Genomic DNA, 20,783 nt, shown 5'->3' with positions numbered 1-20,783 from the left:
TAGTATTTTATTTTAAATACGGTTTTCTAGTATTTTGTTGCAAAATACCGAAATTTAAAAAATAAAATATTTTTAACAATAATCATTTTTCAAATCCAACAAATGGTGGTATTTTGGCGACTCTTCCCCAAATTTTTTGTGGAGTTCAAATGCGAGAATAGAGAGCCTAAGCAGGACGCTCTAGAAGTTTGAACGACAACGTCAGGAGTATCTAGACGTTCGTGAAATTAAATTCTTAGAAAAAACGTAAGCGTGATTTCACTTTGACCGTTAATATTTGCAGTGGTGTAGTCGGGCCAGGGCGTCGCCCCCGGTGCTTTTTTCAAATGCCGTGGTTTTTCCGTTTTCCCAGGGCGCACCCTGCCTTTTTTTTTCAACTTGCCAGGGCGCGCCTTGCTTCTATTTCGTAAATCATTTTGCTCGAATAAAGGGTGTGTTAATTTATTATAAATTTTGCCCGCAGGAAAATACCATAACAATTTCAAATCGTTACCTAGGTACGGCCAGCTTCGATCACGCTAAAAATCGAAGTTGGATGGACATTTATAGCCATAGAGATAGAAAAGAAATAGAGGGAAGATTACCGCGTTAAGGCACCCCTGTTTTTGACTGGGAAAATTCATCCCCCGCCCTCGTGCATGTATGAAAGCGGAGATGGGCAGAATTTGCAACGCCATCTATCATTCCTTTGTTTCATCAAATAACAGTTGATTTTCAAAAAGGCATAATGTATTTCATTTCACCGCGTATCGATGGCGCCACGTTATCTGCCCATCTGATGGCTTAGTACATTGGCGAAAAGGGGGTCGGCACTCGCGGTCAACTTCGCCAGATACAATAGTGCCTCTATTTCTTTTCTATCTCTATGTTTATAGCGGCCGGTACCGCCAACTTCGATTACGCAGGAAATCGAAGTTGGCCGTACCCAGGTAGCGCCCCGTTTCTTTTTTTTTTATAATAATCAGCTAGGCTAATACCCAAGGCACCACCTTAGAACTAAGTCATCAAACGACTTTTAAAGCCATTAATTCAGGTGGCCGGGTTACAATGCGTAGGAGGGTGGTGGCTAGCCCTTCATGCCACGCGAGCAAACAGCTCCCTACACTAACTATTACCGTTAACCTTAACAAGTTTTACGGGATTTTGGTAAATGTCCGACCCCTCGGCCTTATGTATAACTGTGAGCATTGTCTAAAGACAAACACCTGTTTTCGTGTACCCTACTTTACTTTAAATGTGTCTCCGCAGTCTGATTTCTCCTATAATATACAAGAATACACTCTCTGATACAAGGCATTCAATTTAAATCAGTTTTTACGATTTCTAAAACGCACGTTGCTAGAAAAGGAACAACTTGCCATAATTATCTCTCGATTTGTTGAGCAGGAAAATTGTAATATTCAGTATTTTTATTTAAGAGCTAAAGATATTAACATAAGTGGATCATTCTCTCTAAGTATACAAATTCCGGGTCTCGGTCGGGTATAGAGATGTATCACGTCGTCTGCTCTCCCTAGCTTTACCAGTGGAAACGGTCGCCATGTTGTGGGGGTTTCTCTTTGCTGAAAATCATTAGTGACGTTAGTCACGTGGTCACTAAAATATCTGTATCTTAGTCTGGGTTTCGCGACGTCAGAGCTTGTATAGAGAGCAAACTCCAGAGAGAAAATTTTTGAAAATATTTCTGCGGAGGCGCCACCGAGTGGCAGTGGCGTAGCTGAGAACTCAGAGGCCCCCCCGCAAAAATCTCTATGAGGACCCCTTTTTAATTTTTTTTATGGTTAGCGGGGCCCCTCCCCGAAGCTCGAGGCCCCCCCCCCGCACCGCGGGCCCTGCGGACCATCAGCTACGCCACTGCCGAGTGGTCAAGACGGCAACTAAAGGGGCGTTTATTGAACAAAACTCTACACTTGGATCTGAAACTGACCTTGAACAAATATGGTAGAGGTTTTTTGGGGGGAGAAATTCGAAGAGCCAACCCCCAAAATTTCTACCTCTCGGGCACTTGAGACACGTTTCAGACGTGAGACGTACCATAAGAGATGTATGAAACGTTAGATTCGGCAGTATAAATTCAGAGTGAAGTTGAGTATAGGGCGGTTGTAAAGGGCTGCCAGACCGACCCCGACAGAGACTCTAGTCATAGGTAGCATAGCGTTTTGTCTACTTAGAGAGAATGATCCACTTATGATATTACAATACACGTCACATAAGTTCGAAAGAAATACGGCGTCGTCTTCAAGTTATAAAAGAGTACGACTTCGAATTATAAACGCGAAAAGAAAACCGTGAATAATGTTCACGTGACTCTCAACGTTGTCGTTCGAGTAACTCCGGTGAGTTGTCTACCGTTTCTGCGCCGATATAATTATTTCTAAAAATTATTGTTACTTAAAGAAGAAATCCATACCTCTACTTGGAATGCTTATCCTGGCGTATCGCTTATGGTAAGATCACTCTGACGGCTTTGGCCCCGCCTACGAGAGATAAAATCCCCTCTGCGCGCGTTCCCCTCTCACCTTGTTGTTTGTTCAATTAACATAGTGACGTCAAAAAAACCGTCAACCACATCGAGACAAGCATTCCAAGTAGAGGTATGGATTTCTGCTTAAAGCAAATGTTCCAAAATTGAGTATTTTAAAATACTAAAATAAAGTATTTTATTTTAAATACCGATAATGAAGTATTTTACCCAACACTGCGCTACGAAATTTCGTCTTGCAAACGCCATCTCGTGACGGTTTACGAACCAAGGCAAAATATCCAGATTCCACCCTGCTTTTATGTCGGCTACTAAACAGTGGTTCAGTAACGAATCCAGAGATGGCGCTAGTGGGCTAACGAAATTTTATCCGCTATAGCAGGAATTTATTGTAGGTGGTAGGCAACTAAGGTTCGTAAATAGTGCATGCTGGGTGGTAGGCTCAAAAATAGTGTTTTTATTAACTACTCGATTTTAAAACAAGATAATAACTTAAAAACAACAACATCCACTTGTACAATAAAAAGTTTTTCGTTGCCCCTTCGGGAACATCATCAGACTTGATGTACAAATAAATAAATAATATAATAATATAATAATAATTATTGTAAAAATAAATTAATTTATAAAAGTATATAAATTTTGAAAATTTTGTATTTGTGAAAGTGGCCTTTATTAATACTTTCGATTCAGCTCACTAAATTATTTCCAAGAAGATGGCCCCCTAACCTCGGGCAGGGCTATAACCCTGCCTCGGGGGCCCTATGAAAAAGGCACACTTGGCACATGACTTAATACGGCCCTGACGAGCAGACACAACACATATATTGAATTTAAAACTCGGTCGGCGGGCTTTGAAATTTCTGACCAAAAATTTAAAGTACGCCCGAAGCGTATAGTGGTCAAAAATATTATAATTATTATTATAATAATATTTTATATAAAAAAAGCTGTCTTGCCCAACTTGTTAAAATGCTGCTCTTACGTCACAAGAGCCAGCTTTATTAGTATATTCATGGAGGAAGCACGTGACTGATACTGCGTTCAGTCAATAGGAGCGGACATCTCCATAGAAGAGGAGGGGTTCAAAAATCAAGTGGCTCTGCCGAACGGCGGAGACACGAACTGAGTCTAAGCGGACGAATTTTCGTGAAAATTGTTTTTTCTAACTAATGCTTTTCCTACGGGAATTTGTTTTCCTAACTGTGTTTCAATTCGGAGACTTTTTAATAATTTTAGTGTTTGTACTCAACTTTGAATTTTTCATATGATTTTTAGTAGGTTTCCAGGTTTTATTTAAGACTACTTTCATAATTTTCCCTTAATTATTTCGCTTGTAATCTCCTTTTAAAATCGACGAAAATTTTAAGGCGAGGAAATGAATTCCCTGCCTTTGGGAGCTGTATTTGTGCTAGGCCTCGGTTTTAATGTTTGGAATTTAAAAATCATTACCCAATATATGTATATTTACTCATATTTACCCAAATTGACGTATATTGGTCCAAATGTACCAGATTGAGTCATGATGTGAATTATGTTTCTAGTTGAGGAAATTTTTAATATTTTGATTAATTTTAATTTCCATAGAGAAAATCAGTTTTTAAGTTGTGAAAAAAGTTTTTGGTTGCCATGGCAAAACGAAAGCCCATTCTTGTCCACCCTATTAGGGATTTTCAAGTTACATGAAGGTCTACTTACCACCCGAGTTTGAATCAAATCGGAGATAACCACCTCGGCAGGCCCGTAGCCAGGGGGGGGGGGGGGGGGATCTCTTTCGCCCGACCTAGCCTTTTCTGCAACTCAACTCCGACGCCCCCTTTTGGAACAATTTGCCCCTCCTAAAATATGGTTCGCCCGCTCTATATCGATGTCCTGGCTACGGCCCTGCACCTCGGGTAGTCTCCTTGTCAGTTCAGTTAGCGCGTCCTCGAGTTATCGTCTCCCCCCTGACAGCGGGTTTTTACCACGACGACCACGTGGCCCCAAAATCTTGGTCACTATCTATTGGCTGTTTATAATGGGTATCGGCCAATCAAATATCACATACAGCAACTGACACTTTCCAGAATGTTCAAGGTTAATTACTATCGGCAGTTGAAAAACAAAGTGGTCTACGTGACCCAGATAGTTCACACAATAAATGAAATGTTTGATCTCTATGGTTGGCATCTTCTATAAGATAACATCTTACTCTTGATGAGAAGGGTTGGAGTATGGAAGTCGCGACCATTGAGTTGGGAATATTAATCTAGAGGTCCAATCAAAACGTCGGATTTCAGTATTTCGCGAAACAAGTTTTTTAAAAATAAGAATTTTGTCCTTGCTGACATCTGTTCCCAAATGACGAGAAAACTTTATCGTTCTACCCGTGGCGCCGTCTATCTCTCAATGGTTCGTTCAAATAAAACGCGTTTTCCGGCAATAATATATTTTTTTAAAGATTAATGGATGGCGCCACGAGTCATATGATAACGTTTTCTCGTCATTTTAGAGGAGACGGCACATTCGTAATTTTCAAAAACTAGTTTCGCGGGGAGCATATTTGATTGGATATCTAGATTAATATTCCCAACTCAATGGTCGCGACAACAAATATAATTTGACGTTCAAAGAAAAAAGCTTTGCCCGTCACACAATTCAACGGAAAACGAGAAAGGATAGGTTTTTTCTAATAGTTAACGAAAAATTTCGTTGCATTTTACACCGGTACTTGCAGGTGATATCATCTTCAAAAATTGTCAAATGAAGGTTAATGTAGTGTGCGAATAACATTAACAGTATAGGACGACGCGTACTTCTGCCGTATGAGCTACATCATATATTTCTTTTTTAACCTCATCATCCGCGTATACGAGTACTTGCGGGTGACATCAACATCATTATAGTCTGCGCTTCATAACTCAATTCCATCCGTACGGCGTAACTCCGCAACGGGAGCCGGAACAAACGTTATCAAAACGAAGGAGTGACGCTTCAATAAGTTTCATTTCACCGCAATCACCTACACAATAACAACACCATCTGCGTTACGATTTCTCCATAACTACGTTTGCCAGTACGGGAACTCGCCATCAGACGTTGGCAAAAGCTGCTAAGCCTTGGTCAAAGTTTGCGTGTTTAAGATTTAAAAGCCACGGAAAGTGACGGAAATGTTGAAACCACGCTACGACCAATTTCTGACCCATCTACTTCCGGCTCTGTTGCTATTCACGTTCGGGTTGTGGTGGATCGTTGCTCCGATTTTTATCTACTTGAGGACCAAGATGAGTATCAAACCTTACAAATCCATGGCCAGTTACCCTTTCCCTGGAAATTGCCGATTCAGTCTTGAATCTTTGTATAAAATCCTGATCGCGATAGTCGCTATAACGGGTGAAATACTGGTAATTATCTTCACGTACGGCGGGGTTCCGACGATGGAAAATTGGACGCATTTAGTCATCGTCATACTGTTGCTGCTGAACGGCTCCGCGGACATGCTGACATCTCGCGGCGTTCGAGTGCCGAAAATCACCTCTTACGTCACTCTCATGACTTTCTTCGGGTCCCTTTGCGCTTTCCTGATCTATCGCAATTGCAGTACCATCGAAGCCCTGAAGTCCAACTTCACCAGCGATCTGGAATTGTACGACCCGTCTTTGGTGATTCCTCGAGGGAAACTGGACAAATTCTTGCATATCATTTTACTGGCCATCCTGCTGATGGTGTTCGTAATTTTGGGCATCGAAATGACTTGTAGAAACCGGGTGATCGTGTCCATTTCGAGAGGCGTGGCCACCGTCATGTCTAGTACTTGGTTGGTTCACGTCGGTTTCATATTGGAACCGCCCCTAGGTTTGCCCAAGTGGAATTTAGACACGATCGATTACGGTTTGGTTCTGGCATACTTCTCGGCTCACGTGATGTCCGCTCTGGTCTTCACTTTGGTACTGTTCGTTGTCCTGTACTATAAACATAAAAAAGCCAATAATTGGATGAGGCGAATAGCCGATCCTTCCGAAGTTGAAAGATTCATTCAGTGATTTCAAATATTTTTCTTGTAATTAAGGTGCAAATATATTAATTAATTAACTACGCGGTAACTGTACATAATTTCGCTATGGAAATAAATTAAATTGACGAGATTTATTTATTTTTAATAAACCCAAAAAAGTCAATAATCAGAATGATTTCCACTCGTACTTCGCTGAAGATGGCGCCATAAGGGTCATTACCGCTTCTATTTAACACGAGCGCATGACGCACGCGGCGTGGAACGTTCTACCATCGACAAATAACATAGGGACTCATACGGTAAGCCAAACTCCCGGCAGGGAAATTTCCCAAGAACGGTCACGCTAAACGACTGCATCGCCACCTCGCGAATTGTTAAGGAAACCAAAATATAGGAAAATATGGCTGCCTCCTAGCTCTCTGGTTATTTACGAAAAAATTAAATTTTGTACGTATGACGGTAAAAAGGGTTTTTATGGTGACAGCAAGAATGATTCAAGGCGCGAAGTTGAGGGAATTAAATACTATAGGTTTCCAAACCCTAAAAAACAATTTACAAAATTTGAAACGTGGTTATTGAACAGCGGTTGGGACTTGGCTTATTTTGATAAATTCGACTACAAGGAGAGTGCCAAATATGTTCATAGGACAATCTGGACCAACTATTTTAAATCCATATCCAGTTCCACTAATTGGAAAGGTAATTAATCAGTCTGTTTATATTTATATTCTTATTTAAATCTATTAAACTTGGTTTTTCAAGGTTATAATTTGGAATGAACGGCGTTGACTCGTTTGGACGTTGCCATTTTGTCCTAAATTTCTTACTCCAGAGAGCCGCGCTAGAGGGCGCGTCGTTAGTTAGGCTAGACAGAAAAGGGCAAACATTTCTATGCTTGCCTTATGAGTCCTTATGTTATTTGTCGATGGTTCTACTAACACGTGACACGGAGCATACACCGCGCGCCTTTTTTTTCAATAGAAGTGATAACGACCCCTAATGTTGGGTGGCGCCATCTTCAGCGCAGTACGAGTCGAAATCTTCCCCATTGGATAGATTTATTCAGAAATTTAAAATATTGTTTTGTGTAGTAGCTCATAAACTGCTAGATTTTTCGCTGCTATGCAGACGTAAAATATAAATCGTCCGTTTAGAAGACGGGAATCCTTATTTTTTTTAACTTCTCACGTTATCCGCTAGGTGACTATGTAAAATGAATAGGCTTAATTTGGGTGAAATAACTTCATTTGATTTGGTATCAATGGTCCGAATTTCATTGTCCGAAATGCGTTTTCCAAGGTCTGAAAAAAATTTCTTTTGCATTTCATTTTTTAGTGCATGTACTTTACCAGTTAATTTTTACATGGTCTGAAACAAAATCAAATTAATTTTATTTAAATGTGTCCATTAAATAAAAGCAACGATGCATTGAAGAAAGGGCGAGATTCTAAGCCTTAACCTCGCATACTTTGCAGCGTTATTGCAGACACGATTGCCATCTATGTTTACGTTTAGTGATTGAAAAGCAGATAAACTTTCGCAATGAAGTAAACAAGGATAATATAGACCAATGATGTAGAATAAATATAGATCCAAACAAATATGGGATTCGCGGGACACGTTTTATTTGAGTCGGAGAATTAGGCTTAAGTTTCAACTTTATCCAATCGTGTTGGCGCCATCTGTGTCTATAAGCAGACACTTTTGCAAAATATATTAAGGTTTAGTTTTCCAATAACACGATAGATGGCGCCAACATCATTTGATTAAGTTCATTTACTAGGCCTAACTCTTCAACTTAACAAATACTGTCCCGCGAAACGGTAGGTCCTGGAAGGCGGATTTGGATCTCTATTTATTCAACCTCATTGGTATAGACCTTTATTCTCAGCAAAGAGCACCGTACCCTAGATTCGAATAGGCCTTTTTATAAAGTAACATTGACCTTCTGGTTTTTATGTTGCTGTTGCGTCACGGGTGACGCATCGATGATGTTTTACTACGAAAAGCCCTGGATATAAGGGTAAATTCCACGAGGCACTCGGTTTTCAAGCATAAACTGAACTGAACTTCTACGTTTTCGTGACTAAAGAGCTACATAAAAACGCTATTGACTACGAGCGAGGCAGTGGATTCCAATATAGGGTACGAAGTTTATAATATAATAATAATAATAATAATCAGCGAAGCTATTACCCAAGGACCCACACAGGCCTAAGTCCACTAGTGACTTATCAAAGCCAATTACCGATGGACATTTATTTTGTTCTTGGTAAAAGCGGTTAAAAATGGTAGACAACTTGAAGGCTCAATAAAGTGTGGTGACTTCGAAGAGTTCTTGATTTTCTTAATTTTTATTTAACATCCGAATTGATTTTTTTTTATTAAATTACATCTATTCCAAAAGTCAAAATGACTGTGTACGAAAAATTGAATGCTTGGATCGGATTGAGCTAACGAGTCAAATGACGTTCTGATTGTAACGCTATTTCCCAAAGACTATCCTACCAAGGACAGTAAATTAAGAGGACAGGTTTTCGATAGCCTTCCACAGTGCATTTTATTTCTCCCCGCGTATCAATCAGCTCGAGAGACTCCGAGGGAGTAATGCAAGGTCGTTTGTACCACGTGATCTTAAAATTTCAAAATTGCAATCTAACGCGGTTGATATTGTTACGTAATTTTTAGCGCTTTATATTTTAGTCATTTTTAATTTTGGTTTTTTAATTAAAAAAAACTATCAACTGAGATTTAGTATATCATATTTAATCTATAAAAACGTGAAAAAATACCTTTTGGCGTCAAAATGTACTTCGTGTTTATCTTTTTTCTTTTTTCGAACAGTATCGTCCACTCTTAGCGATACGTGGTTTTTTCAAATAACCTTGGCCGACTCCCTTAGTGTGATAGGTTGACGGGGGCTAATAACCAGGCTTTTTACCGATCCTCTAAAATCTACTATCCATGGCAGAAGTATAGAACAGCTAGTGAAATCTCAAATTCGGATTTATTCCCCATAACTTTTTTTGAACAGTATCGTCCACTTAAGGCGATACTTGTTTTTTTTTTTTTCAAATAACCTTGGACGACCAGGGGCGGATTAACACTGACGGCGCCCCTAGGCACATAAAATTTTATCGCCCCAAATCCAAACTAGGGGCTGTTCACAAATTACGTAACGCAGAAAAACCACTTTTTGGACTCCCCCCTCCCCCTCGTAACAAAGAGTAAAAAATGGAAGGACCCCTCTCCTAAATTACGTAACAAATTTCGAACCCCCCCCCTTAAATTATTATAGTACGTAACAACTAATATGCTGGTAATGAAGTACAATAAGATCAGGTACTAAATTTTGTTGTTTGTAATTTACATTTGAAATTACAACTGTATTTTTATGCAACACTTTATACCCATGGGTATGAAATTCTTTTAAACGTGAGTAAACCAATGAAAATGCTTATGTTTTTAATAATTGCGACTGTTTCTGAAAGTGATGAAAATTTTTTTCTACGATATTAAAAATAAGATGTGTTACGTAACATTTTAGTGAACCCCCCCCCCCCCCCACGTAACAATTCGTAACGCTTGCCAAAACCCCCCCTCCCCCCTCCCCCCCAACCACGTTACGTAATTTGTGAACAGCCCCCTAGCTGTTGATTTCAGGTTTTGTTTTGAAAATTAAAAACCATTTATAAAAGTATAACTTACTAACTTGTAAGTATCTACTAGTTTGATTTCCCTTCAACGGAGAACCTTAACCTTGGATCGGACCATTATCGTATTTTTTAGAGTTTAGATAATTGTGCAACAAGATTACTGTCCGTCCAATGTGACGATATTTCAGCGATATTTTTAATAAATTCGCCGAAGAATGATTAAATGTGACCTGTTTTACAGTTTCTTCGTTTTACAACATTAGTCTGTCTAATTTTGAACAAAACGTTTGAGAAAATGGAAAAACGATATCAGAATATTGGCGCCCCTAGAAAAGTGGCGCTCTAGGCACGTGCTTACTGTGCCTAATGATTAATACGCCCCTGTGGACGACTCCCTTTTTGTGATTGGTTTACGGGGGCTAATAACCAGGCTTTTTACCGATCCTCTAGAATCTACTATCCATGATCCTACCAAATGTAATGGCCTTTTTGGACACAGAAAAAACTGGCAAGCCTCCGTGCCCTATCGCAAGCCGAATTTCGATTTTCCAGATATTTGAGGCCAAAGTTTAAACGCAAATTCTCAAAAGACTATTCCACCAAATGTTATGAAACTTTGTATACAAACTATACATAGAGAACAGACATTTCTCCAAGTCCTGAGAGATTTAAAGACAAAGTTCATAATGTACGTTCGAGTGTATTTGCTATAGATTCTCAGGTTTTTGGAGTGTAGTATATGCTTTGAAGAAAAGATACAATTGCTGTGCTTCTGAAAACATAATATTTCCCTTTTTAAAACTAGAATGGCAACTATGAACTAAGATATTTGTCGCCACAATTTATCTGCTTTGTCCATGGTAAAATATTCCGAAAGAAAGTTCGCTGTTTTAAAAATAATTTCGCCTTGGGCAAAAATAACATCAGATAAACATAGATGGATTATCCAAGAGGTGCCCTAGGCGTGAGGACCTCAAAATTGCTCCTAGGGAATCAAAGGAGCATATTCCTCCACTACAAATATATAAATTAATTGGCCTAACGTCAATTATATTTGAAAGTGTTTGACTCAAGCTTTTGTCCATTTATTAAAAATAGATTCAAAAATAATAATATTCATAAGCTAGGCTAATACCCTTAAAATATAAACCATTTAAAAAACCATTTATTAGCATGGGTGACACCCGGGACGAATATATTAACAAGATGTGAAACACGGGGCGCCCCCCCCCCCGCCCCCCCCCCCCCCCAATGTTACGCCATTTGTAACATAATTACTCATAAGTGTGCTAGAAAGAACTTTTTCTCAATGAGACCTTGTTGCAAGGAAATGACGTAATTGACGTCACTTCCCAGTCGATGACGGGTTTATCGTCATCAAAACTAGTTCTGGCGGGGGGGGGGGGAGGAAGTTAAAACCAGTTTTACGCGACGTTAGTCCGTATTTTCTTTGGTGGCTGTGAAACTAGGTCTCATTTAAATTTTGAATACAGAGACACACTTATGAGTAATTATGTTACATATGATAATACCCAAGGCACCACCTTAGGCCCAAGTTATCTAGTGACTTATAATGCCTTTAATTTAGTTGGACGGGTTGTGGCAAGCTCTTCATGCCACGAGAGCCAACAGCTCCCTATAATCAGGGCCGGATTAAGACTTTATGGGGCGCTAGGCGCAAGATAATTTTGGTGCCCCCTTTCAATAGCGAGCGAAGCGAGCTAGGCGCTTCCTTAAAATATAATTGAGAAATGAAAGGAAAATTCATTTTTCTGACAGATTTAGTATGTCGTCAGGGGCTAGACGACAGTCCGTCAGAGAATGTGACAATCAAACGTTTTTGGTTCATAGGGGTGGATGCATTTACTAAAATTACTCCGGAAAATATTTTGTGAAAAGCAAATGATTAAAGTTTTGTACTTTTATTTTTTTTTCGATCCCTCTTGGTGCCCCTTGTAGGCTTGGTGCCCTAGGCCCAGGCCTATTCGGCTTATTGGTTAATCCGGCCCTGCCTATAAAATACTCAATATTATCGTTAACATCAACAAGATTTTACGGAACTCAACATGGGGTAACGTTTTCATAAAAGCAGTGGCGTATTAACCAACAGACTGAGTAGTTTTAAGCCCAGGGGCCCACACAGGGCCACGCTACTGACTAGGAAATATCGGCAATTGCGCCGGGCTAGGATTATAAAGGTATACACTCTTTTTAGAAACATTTACTGGGCGCCGCCATTATCGTACAGGCAACCGACGAGCCAGCCCTCTACCGCAGAAATTTTCATCCCCCCAAAACCGGTTTTTTCATCACCCTCCCCGTAGATTGTAAGGTAATGGCGGTCGATTAGGTAGGCGCGTTTAAAAGTCTATATGTTTCTAAAAAAATTTGATTTAGGGAACAAATGGTACATTGGGGGGTTTGAAAATAAAGATTAAGCATAGAGACCCGGGAATTGGGGTAAATATAATTTCCAAAATATCGCCTTCAAGGGCTAAAGTTAATTGTCATTCAAAAATGTCATCAAAACCTAAAGATACTTTTGTTTTATCGATTTGGGTACATTTGTTCGAATTTCATTCGTCCGAACGGTGGTAGAAATGTCCGAATGATCATTTGTCCGAATGATCATTTGTCCGAATGCCGGAAAACAGGATCGTATGTCCGAAAACGTATTTCATTTGCCCGAAAAATTTATCACAACTTTTGTTGGTGATTTAGTCGTTCAATTTATGTTAACTTTACTGGCGAATTTCATTTGTTCGAATAATCGTTTGTCCGTTTTTTCGAACATTAGGAATTGGTTGTTATTTTTAAATATTGTTAATATAAGAAAATAGTAACATTAACGTGAACCTAACCTAACCTAACCTAACCTAACCTAACCTAAAATATCCACAACTGTACATTCAACGCAATTCCCACTTACTATATCGGCCAAAGGAAAAATGGACATAATAGGATAAAATGATTGGACATTAAAATAAAAATCCGGAACCAAAAATAAAGCAATAAGAAATACTAATTTAGCGACAGAATTCGGACAAGTGATGCTACCATAGCCGATTCAGACGAATGAAACAAACAAGTCGTCCAATTCGAACAATTGAAACATTTGTTATTTCGGCGGTTCGGACGAATGAAATTCGAACATTTGTTCCACCGTTCTGACGATTGAAATTCGAACAAACGTACCTACCCCGTTTAATCAATGCAAAATATTCCCAAAACTAAAATTCGAATTAATTTTAACAAACACTTTTCAAATTGAGTACCTTTGAGTTGTAAGGACATTTTAAAAATTTTCATAAATTAATTGAAGTATATAATATAATTTAAGTCAATGATTTAGTAAAATTTGCAAATTCTGCCAGTAGCATAGCACGCCTGTCTGTTATCTTATTAAGTTAAGAGGAAATTTAAAATTGTTGGTCCGGTACAACTGTTCAATTCTTCAATTTCAAAATAAAACACAACGTTGTGCAAAAACATTTAAAACCAATAACATCCTGAAATTTTAGCTTTATCACGATCCATTCCAAGCATCCAGGAGCCAACCTTTCTAGAAATGGTGCAAACTTCAACCGAAGCCATAATAATTAATAATCTATTTACGTTAGGCCTTGGCTCGAGGAAAAACCCATTTTGCCCCTTTGGAATGGAATTTAAAATATGCAATTATACGAAAACGAAGGTACTTAATTAAGATCAAAATCCATTATAATTTGATAAGCGTATTTTCCTAAATCATACAAAATTTACCGAGTGACAACGATTGAAGACAGCCTTATTTGGCGGTAAACGCTACGACAGAGTCTCGGGTGATACTGAACTAATTTAGGGGACTAGAAAGGTTGTCGTTGTGATGTCATTGGCAAACTTTAAACCTGGGAGGGAGGGAGGATTTCTGATGGCACACGCGTGACCAAATATTTTTAAAAGGTGCCATTACGGAAATTCGTGTTGGAATTTGTTTAAAATATGTCGATTCTCATTCATAACATATTTTTGGGAAGCTTGAGGGACGGTATATAAGGACCCCTGTCACAGCCAACAGGAATTAATCGCAACTTGGCTGGCAACTCTTAAGTATCTAAGTTCATCTTACCTGCTGTATAGTTACCAGGTAAGAATTACGATCCTGAAATTTTGTAATTTATTACAATTTTATTCTAATTTTTTTTAATTTTATTATTTTGATTAAATTTGGTAAAATTAAATTGAAATTTTGAATTTTTTTTATAATTTATTTAGTTTTTTAAATTATAGGGTTAATTTTTGTTTTAAATTTGGTAAAAATTCCACTCCTAATATTGTTTTTGAATTTTGGTATTTTGAAATTATAATTTTATTTTCCTGAAAAATTTGGTAAAATTAAAGTTTCAATATTTTTTGGAATTTACTCTTTTGACATATTAATTGTAATATTAACAATGTTTTTAAATTTTAATTCTAATATTTCCAAGTGAATTTATATAATATTTATTATAACCTATTGTAAGTGGCAATATGGGTTATGGGTTATTATATTTTAATAGAATTAGGAGTAAATCATCGAATCATCTAGCTATTATTACTTTAATTTAGAAATAAAATATACAGCTAGAATGTGATCATTGTCAGTCGGTCAGAACCTATTTTAAGTGGAAATATCTAACAAAAGGGGTTATTATATTTTAATAGAATTATGAGTAAACCATCGAAAGCAAGTAGAATATTATGGGCGGTTCTGTCGTTGACGATCATAATTTGCGCTGTAATGGAGGTGGAGTCTATACCAGACAGGAAAGATAAGATATGCACGTATTACGATTGGCAGAGAGCTCGCATGGACAGCTGTCATTTAACAGAAATTCACCCCGACTCGGGAAAAACTGAAATAAAACCTCGTAAGTATCCACGTTAGCTGTGATGGGCACTCTCGCGAAATAGCTGATCCTCTCACTCAGTGAGAGCAAGTGAGACGACAGGGTTGCCACAATATTTTCAGATTCAAATTCCCTGATTTTTCCTTGACGCTTTTAAAGCCAAAATTAGTTTATAAAACTAACTTTATATTTTACTTCTATTAGAAAACAATTAATTTACTTTCAATAGTATAAACATGATTGTTTAAGTAATGTTTTAACTAAAAAGTTTTATTGCAACGTTGGAATTACAACGTTTAAAATGAACAAAACCCTTAATTAATTTATTTCATAATCACAGAATTTATCGAGGAATTGTAGTAAAATTATCAGAATTAATATAAATTACCCGATTTGTTATAAATTCTTAAAATTCCCCTGATTTTCGTGTTTTACCTGACCTGTGGCAACCGTGCAGGAGATAAGACTATTCAAATGAGGGAAGAGTGAGAAAATGTCTCATTACTCTCCTAAAAGGAAAGTTAAGTGGAGGGTCAGAGCAAAAAACGTGATGAGGAGTTGAGCTAAGCTGATAGTTAATGTTGGTGAGAGGAGGTGAGTTCTGAGTTTAAAAATTGAGAGAGATAAAATGAGAGCTATCAGCTATTGGAAAGTGCCCATAACTACCGGTTGAGCAGCGCCATCTCTATTTAGTCAGTTAAGTAATGGGGCAATTTCCATTATTGTAAAGGTCGGAGATTGCACAGACACATCAGGCACAGAAACCATAAACACAGACACTCCCAACACGATGAGGACAGTGGAGTGAAATTGGCCTACCACTGTTGCTCCCAAGGTTGTTGGTTATCCGAAATCATGCATTTGTGCCTCATGAACCTTTAACCACGCCCGGTACAAAGACCACGCCCATCAAAATACTCAGGACACGCTACGTAACAAATGAGGAGGAGCTAAGTCACACGACGCCATTGACCAACTATACACTCAACGACGAATTTGTCGTCAATAATTTGATAATCATCGATTTCATTACGATTCGATGCTAAATATGTTAAATTCTACTATTATGTTATCGAAATTCTTTAAGAAAATTGACCTATCTGGATTGACGAGCGACGTCATAGAGGATACGGCTATATTACAAAATGTCATTTATAAACAAATCGTCCTATTTGTAATCTTTATAATCGATATTGTATATCGCAATTGTAAATAATGTAAAGGAAAATATATTTTATATTTAAAATTAAATATTAGAATTTACTATTATGTAAAAAATGCATGACTTGGGAAAAATTATTTATGGCCTAAATTGGTAACTTCAACCTCAACTTTTGGATAATTTTTAAAGACCAAGGCGTAGATGAAATTTTCGTAAATTAACGATATTAGGCTTAAAAACGCAAAACATTAATCACAAACGTATTGAATTGAGAAAATAAAAATGTAGCATTGTCTCTCATTCAAGCAGGTGACTCTTACGATAAAACATATAAACCCTAGGTTTCTAAGCCAAGGCTTAGCGACTTAGTTCGTGGGACGACATTTTACGATGGGATTATCAATGCAGTCTAGTCGGACCAAAACACCGATTTCCACGAGGGAGTTTGCAGTTTATTTATAGGACAAAAAAATAAAAATCCTTATAGTAAGCCGATCAACCCTCTTTGTCATGAGCAGGGATGCCAGATTATCAACCGAAAACCCGCTAAATAAAACTGAAAAAAAAGGCTAAAAAACCGCCAATCCTTATTTTGAAAGGCAGCCTAAAAACTGTTGATTTTCCTAAAAACTGTTGATTTTCCCAAAAACAAGCCAAAAAATTAACCCCGAAAATTTCAAATGGTTTTTATTTGAAAATTAAAGACATACTTTAACTTTTACTTTGGTCCACTAAATAACGAAAAATTATAAATAACTGAAAAAGTTTTTAAATTTCAAATTTCCATGGAACATTCCTTGTGCTGGGGAACATTTACTAGTGTAAAATCGAATGACCTTGAACCATGTCTTAAAAAACTATCTCGAGAACCGTTGCGGTTTATGGATTTGGTTCCAATTAGAAGTTGTTGCTCGCCATATTATTAGTTCAAATAACTTTGATTTGACAAATCAGAAGCCGATAAATTGAAAATTTGCGAGAAAGAATAATTAATGCCTTAACAACACTATGAACTTAGTCGTTAAATGAGCTCAAGCATGTATCGTAACCGACGGTGTCATAATTGAACCGTTGTAAACTATTCAGTATTTATTTGATTTCATCACGTTAAAACTTATCAGATTATTTTATTATCAAACACTGAATTCATTAACCTTCAATTTATCGGCTTCTCATTGGTCAAATCAAAATTATTTGAACTAATAATATGGCGAGCAACAACTTTCCAATTGGAACCAAAACCGTAAACCCAACGGTTCTCGATATAGTTTTTGAATGACCTTGAAGACATGGTTCAAGGTCATTCAATTTTACACTAGTAAATGTCCCCCTGCACGAGGAATGTTCCATGTCAATTAGAAATTTAAAAAAGAAACGTTTTTCAGTTGTTTACCACTTTCCGTTTTTTATAATACCAACCGAGTAATCCCATTTTATTTAAATAAAATCCAAAAAGTAAACTATAAATTAAATCCATTTCGTGTTGACAAAGACGAGCGGATTTATTATTTTTTTTTTTTTTTGGTTTTTGGCTTTTAGCGGTATTCTCAGTACAAAAAACCCAAAAAAAAACATGAAAGCCGAATTTCCCGCCAACAGCCCACCCTTTATTTCCAGCCAATTTTCTTGAAAAGAAGCCCAATTGGCTGCTTTCCAGCCCAATATGCCATCCCTGGTCACGAGGACCATTGCGGCAGGAGCGACCGTGGCGCCATCTCTAGATTCATTGCGAATTATTAATTAGTAGAGCTCAGTGATTCTAGAAACTGTCGTCTGCTGTGATAGCGCCGCAAATCAACCGATGGCGGTAGTGTTAATCACAAAATGTAGTCTGCTTGGTCGAGAATGTACAGTATGATGAATCTCTAGTTTATTTTACCACTCGGTTTTTTTTAGTAAGATACCGGGTAGGATTATTTCTAATCCAACTACCGTTCTTATCTGAATAAATTATTGCTTCCATTGAAATTGGATTAAAACAGTTTTGAATACCATCTATTCTTTTAAGGACAAAGCACTGAAGGTTTTATTGTTGCCGTTGGAAATACACCTTTTTTTTCTTCCCAAAAGATGGATAAGTGGGCGAAAACCTTGAATTTATCGTTCAACAACACCATAGTGGGTGTGGTCTACAAATGCACTAAATTCGTATTAGTAACCTTATAACTCTACAGAAACCAAATAGTGCTATAGTTTCTTTCCTGTAGATGGCGTTAGTGGGCGGAAACGATATAAAAAGTAGCTTGCGTGGAACAGTTTCACAGACGTGTACCAGACTACCAGTAGACCGAACTCGTTTTAGTAACCTAATTGTTCTACAAAAGGTTGAGAGGGGTACAGTATTTACACAGTTTCTTCCCTACAGATGGCGATAGTGGGCTTAAACCATGTAAACTAACTTCACCCTGAACATCAGTTTCTATGTAACGTGTGTGGGACACGGCAGAGGGACACTTCTACAGGCGAGTACCAGTAGACCAAACTCGTTTTAATAACCAAATAGTTTGGCAAAAGGCAAAAAGTGGTACAGTCTTCTCTGAAGTAAAGTATCGGCTAATTAATAAACGCCACGAAAGAAAATCTAAAAAGCATTTTCGCCAAATAAATACGGTTGGAAATATCTACAGCTCTAAAACAAAGCGGTAGGCTTAGCGAGGGCAGGACCGTTTCTGGTATTTAATCTTTGGGATTTAACGTCGAGTTAAGCCCACTTGAAAAACCGTGGGTGCTGTAAGTTGTTGCCTCTTACGGAGATTGCTTTTGTTAACCGACATGGTTGTCAGCTAAAGTGAGTTAAATGTAAAACTAGCCCAAAATGTCGCCCGCCGTTTAAAATTGTATTTTTAACAAGTTGACAAGCCAAAATATACCTCTCCTCGGAAGAGTTTCTAATTTTCAGTGAAGCGTAACATGTATCCTTTGTTCTGTTGTAGAACGCTCACGTGTCGTGCAGGAGAGCTCGGGTTCGAATTCCGTCCGATACTAACGCAAATTGAAAAAAATTTATACTTCATCCAATGACAAAAAGAGATCTATTTTGGAAAAAGCTTTTCCCTAATTCCAAAAAAACTGCGAACGCAGTGATTGCACTTTGCCCCGAAAATGCGTACGCGTTCGCAGCCCAGACAGACACGGTGATTGTAAAACTCCTCCTAGGCATCGACAAATAACATTGGGACTCATAAGGTAAACCAAACTCCCGGCAGGGAAATTTCCCAAGAACGGTCACGCTAAACGACTGGATCGCCACCTCGCAATTTTTAAGGAAACAAAAATATAGGACAATATGGCTGTCTCCTAGCTCTCTGTTTATTTACGAAAAATTTAAATTTTTTACGTATAATGACGGTAAAAAAGTGTTTTTATGGCGACTGCAAGAATGATTCAAGGCGCGAAGTTGAGGGAATTAAATACTATAGGTTACCAAACCCTAAAAAACAATTTACAAAATTTGAAACGTGGTTATTGAACACATTGAACAGCGGTTGGGACTTGGCCTATTTTGATAAATTCGACTACTAGTACGGGTAAAAGAGGGTAGTTCACCGGCAAAATTCGTCCCAACTTGCAATGTGGCCTAAAAATTATATTTTGATGTCTACTTTGAGGATCCGATGAGTCCGCAGCGATGCGGGGTGGACAACACCGTTTTTGGGGGGGCAAGGGGCCGAGGAGGATGAATAGTTTCCGAGCTATAACGAAATATGTGCGAACCATAAATGGTGTTTTTTTCAAAAAGTTCGAAAATATTCATTTAAACCACCACCCGTGTCTACAATTTTCTCCCCGGACGACCACAATGTATTCATCTTACATACTACTAAGTGCTGAATCGAATGAGACCAACCGCAGCGCCGTGGAATGAATAGATAACGAGTGATGACGGAATTTACATTAGATAATTGACATTTAATCCTCAAACAGGTTCTGAAAATGTGTTTTTTTTTAAGTTACATTTTAAAAAAAAACACCATTTATGGTTCGCACATATTTCGTTATAGCTCGGAAACTATTCATCCTACGGGTATTGCGGTTGGTCTCATTCGATTCGGCACAAATTAATACGTACGATCCGAAAGTATGGTTGGTCCTGGCCAAATGGTTGATATACCTTTTCAACATTTAGTGAAATTCCGAAAAAAACCTTTGTTTAGTGTACTTTTGGTCATACCTCCGAAACTATTAGTCCCAGCGATCCGCGGCGTGTCTCATTCGACTCAACGTTAAAACATACTACAGAAACGATACCCAACTTAACCTAAATTTAACATTTGGGGATTTTTTTTCATATTAGAAAAATTACGGGCATGTGGTTAGTCGCATTCGACTCAGGGTGAAATGTACCATCGGGAACAACACCAAACATGGCTCAATTCGGTGAAAGAAATTTAGGGGGCAACTGCCCCCTCCTGCCCCCATTGCCCCCCCCCCCCCCCAAAAAACGGTGTTGTCCACCCCGCATCGCTGCGGACTCATCGGATCCTCAAAGTAGACATCAAAGTAAAATTTTAGGCCACATTGCAAGTTGGGACGAATTTTGCCGCTGGAGAGCTCTTTCTGGGCCTCTTTTACCCGTACTATTCAAGAAGAGTGCCAACTTGGTTATTAATCCAAGGCACCA

The 20,783-nt window shown here is 38.2% G+C and overlaps 2 protein-coding genes across 2 annotated transcripts; both read left to right on the top strand.

Moving 5' to 3' along the window:
• Positions 1 to 5,745: 5,745 nt before the first annotated feature.
• On the top strand, positions 5,746 to 6,504 carry LOC149958787 (transmembrane protein 45B-like). Its single transcript, XM_090167247.1, has one exon. It carries the CDS (start codon positions 5,746 to 5,748, stop codon positions 6,502 to 6,504), a length of 759 nt encoding a protein of 252 aa, XP_090023373.1.
• A 7,687-nt stretch (positions 6,505 to 14,191) lies between these two features.
• LOC149958786 (uncharacterized) lies at positions 14,192 to 16,251 on the top strand. The gene is made up of 3 exons (XM_090165035.1): positions 14,192 to 14,258; positions 14,816 to 15,021; positions 15,731 to 16,251. Exons 2-3 carry the CDS (start codon positions 14,820 to 14,822, stop codon positions 15,880 to 15,882), a joined length of 354 nt encoding a protein of 117 aa, XP_090021161.1. The 5' UTR covers positions 14,192 to 14,258; positions 14,816 to 14,819; the 3' UTR covers positions 15,883 to 16,251.
• The last annotated feature ends 4,532 nt before the right edge of the window (positions 16,252 to 20,783 follow it).

Source organism: Leiobunum rupestre, chromosome 2 (assembly GCF_980474605.1).
Source record: "Leiobunum rupestre chromosome 2, qqLeiRupe1.1.hap1, whole genome shotgun sequence".
In the NCBI taxonomy this organism is placed as follows: domain Eukaryota; kingdom Metazoa; phylum Arthropoda; class Arachnida; order Opiliones; family Sclerosomatidae; genus Leiobunum; species Leiobunum rupestre.
The sequence above is the reverse complement of the archived record's forward strand: the minus strand, read 5'-3'. Positions and strand labels throughout refer to the sequence as shown.

Excerpts from the sequence above, each read along its gene's own strand:
- LOC149958787 (XM_090167247.1), top strand. The coding sequence starts at position 5,746 with ATGAGTATCAAACCTTACAAATCCATGGCCAGTTACCCTTTCCCTGGA.
- LOC149958786 (XM_090165035.1), top strand. The coding sequence starts at position 14,820 with ATGAGTAAACCATCGAAAGCAAGTAGAATATTATGGGCGGTTCTGTCG. Across the intron at positions 15,022-15,730 it reads AAAAACTGAAATAAAACCTC|GTCGGAGATTGCACAGACAC; the intron begins GTAAGTATCCAC and ends ATTATTGTAAAG.